At 46.8% G+C, this 10,161-nt stretch overlaps 2 protein-coding genes across 5 annotated transcripts in view; both read left to right on the forward strand.

Annotated features, from left to right (window-relative positions):
* Positions 1-2,359, forward strand: part of NONO (non-POU domain containing octamer binding) — a 13,697-nt gene extending 11,338 nt beyond the window's left edge. For all 4 annotated transcript variants that reach the window (XM_035892162.1, XM_009636590.2, XM_035892163.1 and 1 more), the window contains exon 10: positions 2,147-2,359. In XM_035892162.1, the coding sequence (XP_035748055.1) occupies positions 2,147-2,284 (138 nt within the window). In that variant the 3' untranslated portion in view covers positions 2,285-2,359. The remainder of the gene's footprint in view (positions 1-2,146) is intronic.
* Positions 2,360-9,424: 7,065 nt separating this feature from the next.
* Positions 9,425-10,161, forward strand: part of ITGB1BP2 (integrin subunit beta 1 binding protein 2) — a 7,177-nt gene continuing 6,440 nt past the window's right edge. The window contains exon 1 of the mRNA XM_009636592.2: positions 9,425-10,141. Coding sequence (XP_009634887.1) covers positions 10,078-10,141 — 64 coding nt within the window. The 5' untranslated portion in view covers positions 9,425-10,077. The remainder of the gene's footprint in view (positions 10,142-10,161) is intronic.

A 10,161-nucleotide genomic window follows, 5' to 3' on the forward strand; every position in this document is an offset into this window, starting at 1 on the left:
AATATTTAAAGTTGATCTTGCCTTGATACTGGTTGGATAATTTTTAGAAGATTAAGCCAAATCTAACAACTACTTACTTCCAAGATAGCTAGTGCTAAAACATTTGCTAGAAAGGTCTTAGCAATAATATATGGTTATTTTTTAAATGGTATAATGGGAAGCACTTTGTTTAATGAGAGTGTTTTGAGTAGATTCTTGCAGGCATAAAGCTAAGCTTTCAGGAATATTCTGTCCATCAACAGCTTTAAAAGCAATTATTTCCTATGCTAATAGGCTAAAATGAGTATGGTAATAGTGAGTATGCTAAAATGAGTTCAGCTAATTTGCTTAGGAGGTAAAGAGAAAAGACTCAGTGGAGGTTATGCTTTTTTATTTGCCTTTTTCAATTTTTAAATTTAAACTTCACTGCATACTTTTACAATAGACGGTGGCTTCTGTGGCGTCTGTCATTCCTCTGTCCTACAGGGGATCAGTCCTCTCACAGTGTCAGCACTTGCAGTCAGCAGCAGAAACAGCAGCATAGTCCTTTGTCCTGGAAGTTCATCTTCCTTTAGCAGTATATAGCTATTGGTCTAATAAACAATTTTCTTGCAAACCTTCCTACTTAGACTTTTTGATCTATCATGACTGCTACATCATGGAAATTTTTTTGTCATAAAGAACAGTTTCATTTGGCTATAAGCTTTTCTTCCCAAGTGGTAGGGACAGTGGAGTGTGGCTGAGGTTAAGGGAATGCACAACACAAGGAAATTAAGGGGGAAGATGAAGAGAGGAATGGAAAGGGGGAGGTGAGTTCAGGTGAATATGATGAAATACCATTTAGACCAAAAAGCAATAAGCTGTTTCTCTAATGGCCAGAAATATGTGTAGTCTTTTTGGAAACTATCCTGGCCATGTTCTTGGTTTTAGGAGTTACTGGAACCATGATTCCAGCTTTTTATTCCTGTAGGGAGCAATTACATTGCATGTTTGCTCTAGCTGCTTGGAGTGATGCAGTGTCCTTCCTTGTAATGTGTCCTACAGGATAAGTTCTTGATTACTCAGAATCTTTCATCTGTAGGGAAGGGAAAATGTAGGAGGAATGCTGTGTTACTGCTGGTGCCTCCCCTGCACTGCCAGCAAAGTGAGCATTGAGAGTCCCTGGGATCTCCCGACTGGCAATTTTACTGAAGTTTGGGTCTCTGTTCTCTAGAACCAGGCAATACCATGGAGTAATCTACTAATAACAATTATGATGTGCATGTATGTATCACATTACATTGCATATATATGTCACTGCTGTGAACCTGTGGACAAAGAATAAATGGAACCCAGGAACCTGGTGTAAAGCAGCTCTGCTCTACATAGTCACTTAGCCCCAGTCTGGGGGGGAAGGAAGAGGCAGTGGTTTCCTCCAGTACCTTCCCCAAAGGAAGTACCATGTCCACCATTCAAGCAGTGGAGCAGGTTGCCCAGAGCAGTTTCACAGTCTTCATCCTTGGATGTTTACAAGACCCGACTGGATAAAGCTGTGACTAACCTAGTCTGACCTCACAGCTGACTCCACTTTGAGCAGGAGGATGGACTAGAGACCTCCTGAGGTACCTTCCAAGCTAAATTATCCTTTGATCATCTTCTTCCTGGCTGGAAGGAAGAGGCTGTACAATAGCACTAATCCAGCTGGGAGAGGGGAGAGCCAAAGGAATAGGAATAACAGGATATGATCAGGGCACAAGACTAGTATTGCAGACTTACTTTGAAATTGGAGTATTGTGTACACCTGGATTGTGATAGTGCTGTAGCATCAGTATACCGTTCCTCATTTGCATTCAGTTTGGGTGAAGGAACATGGTGGACATGCAAACTTCTCCTTTCCCAGACTGCATTACTCACATGCTCCACAGCAGGGCGCTAGTCTGTGAGATGGTGCAGACTGTATTCCAGTATGCTTAACTACAAATTCTGAGGGGAAAGAGACTTGGTCCTGCCATGGTCCTGTCAGTCCAGTTTTGGGGCTTTGGGCATATTTTTAGTGGGGTGAAGGTTTGTAGCAAGGTCAGCTGGAATTACGGAATCCTGGTAGAATTTTAATCAACCCAAATGGCTTTTAACTGCCTTTGTTCCTTGTTTTTCTTCCTGCCTCTTCTGCATTTGTCCTCATTACAAGACTCCACCACCACCTGCAGATCGCTTTGGCCAGGGCGGCGCAATGGAAGGCCTCGGAGCGATGGGAGGGAACCCACCTGCCTTCAACAGAGGAAATCCAGGGGGTGATTTTGGCCCTAACAAGCGTCGCAGATACTAACAGGATTAAGCTACCCCCTGCACACGCCCCAAAGAGTAAAGGAATCTTGGCAGGCCATACAGGGCTCAACACGGAGCCGGGGGGTGGGGTGGGGGTGGGATGGAGAGGGGTGGGTATTAAAACCAGTTAATTAGGGCCTGTTTTGGTAAAGCCACTCTAGGACAAGGGGAGTGCAGTCTGACTGGTAAAGGTTTTAGAAAATTTCATGTGGTGCATTCCTATAATTTCAATGTGAAAAATGGATTCTGGGAGGCTGCCATGGTTGTTCAGTAACGGTAAAATCTGGCAAGGACCCTAATGCCTTGACCATTCCAGGTTTCCTGTTTGCAGCCAGAGTCCTGAGACTAAACTAGATGAAATTGCAGTATGTCTTGGCATTTTTTTAGTGTAGTGTACCTTGCTTAAGAGGCATGGGGAAGTCTCTGGAGAACTAGGGCAGCATTTGGGTACTTTGCAGCTCCCATGATTCTGTAAATTTATATAGCTCCAAATCATGTAGTGAATTGGGGGAGATTTTATGTTTGTTTCTTTTTTTTTTTTTTTCTCTTTCCTCCTAACTTTGTAGTTATTCTTTTTATCTGGACCATCTGTTTCTTTAAAGTAGTTGACTGTCATGTGCAGCCTGAATGGCTGGGAGGCTCTTGTTTGGATGGATTTTTTGATAACGTGTTGTATCGCTGTTTATTTTTACTGGTAGTAAAGTACAATCTATTGGACAAAGATACTGTATCTCATGCTGAAGATTTAACTGAAACAAATGTTTGTATAATCTTAACCTTGCCTGTCTTTTGTGTAGAAGTACTACAATATTTTTCATTTAGTGTAAACTGTTTGAACACAAGCTGTAATTGTCCCACTAACAAGTTTGAATTTGTTTGATGAATGTTGCAGGAATGCATTATTAAAGTGGATTTTAAGCCTTTTTTTATCTGGTGTGCTGTCTCTTCTGTTTTGGTTTTTTTTGAATAAAAATGCACACATATGGATTGAAGTAAATCAAGCTTCAGATTGTGGTGCAAAACTGTCTTGCATAGCTCTATAAAGAGGGTGTTCAACCCCTGAGAATTTTCTAACAGTTCTCCTTGTCACAGAAGTTTTATTTGTGTGTTGGAATGAGACCTTCAACTTCAGCATTTCAGAACACAGTAAGGGAACTTCTGATGCACCTCACCTAGGATGTGTCTATGTTGTGGATGCAGAGAAGTGAGACCCAAGACTCGTTCATGTGTCACTGGGAGCATAGAGTTCGATTCATGTCTCATTGGCACAGTACAAAGTTGTCTGTCTCTGCCCTGTGTTGCAGTTGCCTCTGGCTGGGATGCAGACCTCCCTGCAGAGCTCTCAACTCCTGTGCTGGGGCAGGAAGTGCAGGACTCGTAACTGTCAATGGCAGCAGTAATGCTTTATCTAGTGTAATACATGAGGGAATCCGTAGGGACAGGAGCCTTCTGTGAGTTGTCTTCTTGCACTAAAGCTTGTGAGTTGAAATTGGGGAGGGGGGAGCAGAGGGGGAAGCTTAGAAGAAATGTAGGTCAGAAAGAGAAAATGTTATGGCCTCAGAGCATAAGGAGCTTCCTTTACAGACTTATGAAATAGTAGAGAAGATGAAAACATTTTCAGATGCCTAGTGTTACCAAGGCAATAACCTTGAAACTTTAGGGTTTGGTCCTGTAGGTATTCTGTAAGCAGGAAAAGATGAAATAATCACTGGAGGTTTTATTGGTTTACCCCTGTTGTTTGATGGCTTATCATCCCATCTCAGGCTAATTATAAACTGTATTGGAGAGATTGCAGTTGATGCTCTTGTTCCTTTTGCTTGTTTTGTTTTCCACATTTGAAAGCATCAGCACTAGTAGCTGGCTTGGTGAGGTGATATGGTATTGAATGGTGATTATCAGGGGGATTATGACTTACCTGTAAGTACAGTATGAAGAGTTCGGTGATGTTTTTCTATCTGGCACGTTTGCAAAATCTCAAGTAAGTTGATGAGAATGCTGATGAGCCTTTCTGTTGCTCTGCAGAGAGGATGCATCTGTTCTTGTGGCTTGTGTCTGGAACATGGCTGGCAGACATTCACTAATGTCATGGTGGTTTAAGTACATCATTTAATTCCAAAGTGTGAAATATTAGGAGAAGAAACTGAAGTTGCACCCAGGTGTCTGTATTGTCTCATTCTCCTTGCTCAGCAAATCGCTGCCTTAGGGAAATGGCAGAGCTCAAATACTGAGCAGTACTCTGCTGCTGCCTGAGTCCTATTCAAGTGTAAGATAAAGATGGGTCTGGTTACTGTGTTTCTCTGGGAGAAAAGGGACATAGTAATAGGGTGTGTAAAATCATGGGGAAGGAGGGATTTAGGACTGCTCAAAGTCCATCTAATAAGACCAGTATAAGGTGAAAATTGAAGATCCCAGTGACAGCAAGGGACGAAAACTAAAATTACACTCTGATGTGAATACTAGAGGTAACTATTCTCATTTGCTTTAAAGGAGGAGATTGAAAACCTACCACTGAGGTTCTAGTAAGGAAATTGTAAAGCAACCCATTACTAAGGTTTTCAGAGGCAACGCAGCAGGAGGAAATGGCACCAGGGACTGCTTGTAGTGCAGAAGCATTTAGGGCTGGGCACAGGAGCAAGCAAGGCTGCCTCACCAGAGCACTTCCAGATGCTGGAGTCTGCTGAAGCACTCTGGGTTTTGTTGTCGGTGCTTACAGTGCTTGAATAAGGTAGCGAGTGCAGCTCCAGAGGCTGGACTCTGCACAAGCACTGTTGTGATGTGCTGGGGTTCAGCCGGTATGCAGAAGGGAATGCTTTCCTCTGCGTGCTTTTCCAGATCGCTGTCTGCTATGTAGTTGCAGACTGATGAAGTATTTTGACTATCATGAAGAGACACCCTTGCCTTTTGCTGTCATATCTGATCAGCTTGCTTAAAATGCACTTGTGCAGTATCAGTTCATATCAGACCAAGGACTGATGAGCAGTCTGGTTCCTATCACTTCGCTTGTGGGCTTATTTGTGGGCTTCAGAAGTTACAACTTGTGCTTTATGCAGCTTCCCCTTAAACAACTGCATTTGCAAGAATCAAATCTGAAAAATCCAACTGGTACCTGGATAATTTTGCCATATCAAAATCACAAAGCAGTAGACAAGCATATAATTTTTTTTTTCTGGCCCAAATGGTGGAATATACTAAACTACTTCTTCAGTGAGCTAACTTTGGGAGCTGAAAGAAAGACGATGTAATTTCCTATGGCCTCGCTGAATTCCCTCTTCTGTCTTGGTCACGGCTCTGGTACCTGCTTGTCTATCTGGTGAGTCACCCGAGTGCCAGAGGTAGCCAAAAGGAGAGGATAAAAGCAGGGGTCTCAGCCAGGCACAACACTGCCTTTGGGACGCTTCCCCTCACTACAGCCTGGCCACTCTGCTCCACCTGAGCTCACAGTGACCATGCTTTAAGGCAACAGGACCCTCCAAAGGAAAAACCTGTAAAACCCCATGCTCCCCACCAGTTCAGGCTATTCCGGGTAGCAGGTTTTTATTATGGATGCCAGCTAATGACAAGAAAATTGATTCTTAGGTCTAGACTGAATTATTTTCTTTTTGGGACTAGTTCCTGTTGAGGACTGAAGTGATACTGCATGCATTTTCAGAGTGAGCACCGGAGTAAATAGGCTCCTTCAACAGCTCAGCTCAGTTCTGAGAAGGTAAAATTATCTCTGGGAGCAAGACACAAACCTGGTCTTTGAGCTGTTACGTACAATCAGTGCAGACTTCTTGGACAACAGCAGGTACATAACCCCTGTGCAGTGCTGTCAGAAGAAGAGTGGCCTGGCAGAACTTCTGCTGTAGAATTGCTCAGCGCATATTCTTACAGGGAAGATTTTATTCCCTAAATAACTAAAACATGAATACTGCCTACTAGCTTTGTGTAACATACATCCTAACCAGCCTTTTGTGTGGAGGAACTACTCCATGCTTTAGAAATGCATTCCCTTCCCGCTACCCCGGGCTCCACACACCATCCTGAACGACCGAAGGGTGGGTCAGGGATGAGGTGGGTTTCTCTCCCCAGAGGTATCCAGCATGTTCTCCCCAGGACTCTGGGCGGTTGTTTTACACTGACTGATTCTTCAAGGGCAAACATAGTAAGCTGGGTTTGAGAATCATTTGGTCCTTTTTTCTACCTCCTTTTTGTTCTGTTATATATCAAATTAAGTGCACATAGAACAAGCTTTATTTTTAATTCTCAGTTGGCCCATTCCTTGCAAGCTGTTTCAAAGGTGTTGGTCATAACTGTCCTTGCTCTGCCAGCTTGCATGGTGACTTCTGCTTTACTTGGAGCTCTGCCCTGAAGGAGGGCTGGACTCAGCAATGCAGCCCTGTGGCCCAGGTGCAACTGCCAGAAGCCACAGCTTCAAACTAGACACTGTGTGATGGATGTGCAGTCCAGCATGCTCTTTGCCATCACCTGAACCTCATCTCCTCTTTTTCCTAATTTTTAAACTCCTGGAGCTTATCTGTGTTTCATGGTGGCTGTCTCGTGTCTGTCTCAGGCTGCACCCCCTCACCTTGTCCTCCCTGGGGAGCCTCCTCGTGGGCTGGGAGCTGTGGACACCCCAATTTACTGTGTCACTGTGCTATGTTCACAGTAGGATCTGTGTTTCAAACCACTTTGTTCCCCGCGGGCATTTGTAGCAGTGCAGCAGAGGAGCAAGGTCAGAGCAGTGCTGTTGCATGCTCTCAGCTGCCTGCTGCTGCTCCTTGGGTGCTAAGGGGGCTCTGCTCTGCTGCAGCCCCCCCCCCAGCTACCTGCTGGTCCCTCTGTGATGAGCCTCAGTGTGTGGGGCAGCCACAGCATCCTCTTGGCACATCCTCCAAGGCATGCGAGGTAACCTGAGCTCCAGATTCTCACTGGCACAGGGATGGTGACAGCTGCAGCCTTGCTGACAGGTCATGGAAAGGACAAAGAAATCTGAAACCCTATAGCTCTGCTCAGTCCCCAGGACCACAAATTCCCCTGTCACAGGGCTCTGCCCGGCTTCCTGGGTCCCAAGTGATCCCTCCAGCCTGAGCAGAGGCTCTGGATGCTACTGTGGGTTTTTTACTCACCTTTGGGACCATTGGGTCATTTGTTGTGTCTTGAGGCACTGTAGTCCTTCAAGGGAGGTGTCAGCTTGAAGCCATGTGTCTCATGCTGGTGTGATGGTTCCCCAGTGCCCTCACATTTCCTTTTTACCTTTTGGGTTGGATGTAGGCTACCCAGGTATAAGGAGGCATGATGGTGATATCTGTCCTCCCCTCCAGCGAGGCCATCTTCCTTGATAATGAGATGACAAGGAAAAGCCCAACATTGCTGCTGGCTGGGGCATCTCAAGGTGGGGATGGCAGAACTGAGCTGGAGATGGAGTAGCAGGGCAGTGTGAAATGAGTCTAGAGTCATCTCCTTGGTGAGCTCCAGAATTCTGGCAAGGGTTCATCCTAACTCTGGACTTTGGAGATCCCCTTGGGGTGGCAGCAGATCCTGCAGGCTGTTGTAGGGGGATTAACTAGGTTAAACAAACTTTGTGGGACAGGTATAGGGTTACGTCAGCCATGGTGGACCGTGTGGGTTCCCCTTCCGAGTGGGCTCCCTGGTCAGCTGCTGCCTGCAGGACCTGCTCCTTGCACTTTCTGATAGTGCCAGGGGTTTATGACAAACCCGGTTCCTGAGCAGAAACACTCTCCAGGTGCTGTGTGCTCCTGCAGGTCAGGGCAGCACCCAGGAAACAGCTGTCTCTGCAAACAGGAACAACAAAAAGAAAATAATATTTGTTTAAGATGCTTGTAGGAACTAAGTAAAACCTTTGCTCTCAAGAGGGTTTCCTGTTTGTAGAGGAAAATCCTTGGGTCCCAGAATGGGATTAGGGAGTCCGAGCAAACCCCTTCTGGGTATGGGGGGCCCACATAACCTTTTGTCCTCTTCTGCGATGACAATGATCTTCCAGGGGACAGGTTTAATCCGATGAGCCTCAGTGTGTGGGTCAGCCACAGCATCCTCTTGGCACATCCTCCAAGGCATGCGAGGTAACCTGAGCTCCAGATTCTCACTGGCACAGGGATGGTGACAGCTGCAGCCTTGCTGACAGGTCATGGAAAGGACAAAGAAATCTGAAACCCTATAGCTCTGCTCAGTCCCCAGGACCACAAATTCCCCTGTCACAGGGCTCTGCCCGGCTTCCTGGGTCCCAAGTGATCCCTCCAGCCTGAGCAGAGGCTCTGGATGCTACTGTGGGTTTTTTACTCACCTTTGGGACCATTGGGTCATTTGTTGTGTCTTGAGGCACTGTAGTCCTTCAAGGGAGGTGTCAGCTTGAAGCCATGTGTCTCATGCTGGTGTGATGGTTCCCCAGTGCCCTCACATTTCCTTTTTACCTTTTGGGTTGGATGTAGGCTACCCAGGTATAAGGAGGCATGATGGTGATATCTGTCCTCCCCTCCAGCGAGGCCATCTTCCTTGATAATGAGATGACAAGGAAAAGCCCAACATTGCTGCTGGCTGGGGCATCTCAAGGTGGGGATGGCAGAACTGAGCTGGAGATGGAGTAGCAGGGCAGTGTGAAATGAGTCTAGAGTCATCTCCTTGGTGAGCTCCAGAATTCTGGCAAGGGTTCATCCTAACTCTGGACTTTGGAGATCCCCTTGGGGTGGCAGCAGATCCTGCAGGCTGTTGTAGGGGGATTAACTAGGTTAAACAAACTTTGTGGGACAGGTATAGGGTTACGTCAGCCATGGTGGACCGTGTGGGTTCCCCTTCCGAGTGGGCTCCCTGGTCAGCTGCTGCCTGCAGGACCTGCTCCTTGCACTTTCTGATAGTGCCAGGGGTTTATGACAAACCCGGTTCCTGAGCAGAAACACTCTCCAGGTGCTGTGTGCTCCTGCAGGTCAGGGCAGCACCCAGGAAACAGCTGTCTCTGCAAACAGGAACAACAAAAAGAAAATAATATTTGTTTAAGATGCTTGTAGGAACTAAGTAAAACCTTTGCTCTCAAGAGGGTTTCCTGTTTGTAGAGGAAAATCCTTGGGTCCCAGAATGGGATTAGGGAGTCCGAGCAAACCCCTTCTGGGTATGGGGGGCCCACATAACCTTTTGTCCTCTTCTGCGATGACAATGATCTTCCAGGGGACAGGTTTAATCCCTGGGTTGCACAAGAACGTGCATCAAAGGATGTCTTGGCCACATGCACTGCTTTGGTCTGCTGGTGCCTCTGTCTAGCAGATGGTCATGCCTTTTGGGTCTGGGGGAGATCAGCACAGGTTTTGCCCTGGGACCCTGGGAAGTCTCTTCCTTTCTTTTGCAGGAAACCTGCAGCTGCTTCTATAAATGCTAAAGAAACTGAGAGCAGTTGGTCAGGAGGAGTCGCAGGTTGCCCCGAGCAGAGTGTGGGCACCCGGGTGTCGCTGATGCCTCCCTACCAGACGGTGGTGGAACGGCAGGCGCTGGGAAGCCCGCTGCGTGCCCCAGGTGCAGAGCCACCTCACAGTGCTATTTCCCTCTGCCGGGCGCAGGGGCAGGACAGAAATGTCTCTCAAGATAATGTGGGCGCTGGGTCCCGTCAGCTGCCGAGCTGCTATGTCCATCTTTAGCCTGCTCTCCAATTACCAGCCACCTCCTCCAGCTGCCTCCAAAGATAGGCAAAGCTACCTCCCGGCGCCTGGGCTAGAAACTGCGGGGAAGCAGAGGAGGGATCACAGGCAGGGGCGAGATTGATGGGATTTTTGTGGAAGGAGTAAAGGACGCTGCAAGTACTCCTGAGCTATGGCACTGCTGTGCTACAACAAGGGCTGCGGACAGAGGTTTGATCCTGAGCACAATGCCAAGGGTAAGTGGGCTCATCTGCCT

The sequence above is a fragment of the Egretta garzetta genome, unplaced genomic scaffold, assembly GCF_000687185.1.
Source record: "Egretta garzetta isolate BGI_Z169 unplaced genomic scaffold, ASM68718v1 scaffold404, whole genome shotgun sequence".
NCBI lineage: Eukaryota > Metazoa > Chordata > Aves > Pelecaniformes > Ardeidae > Egretta > Egretta garzetta.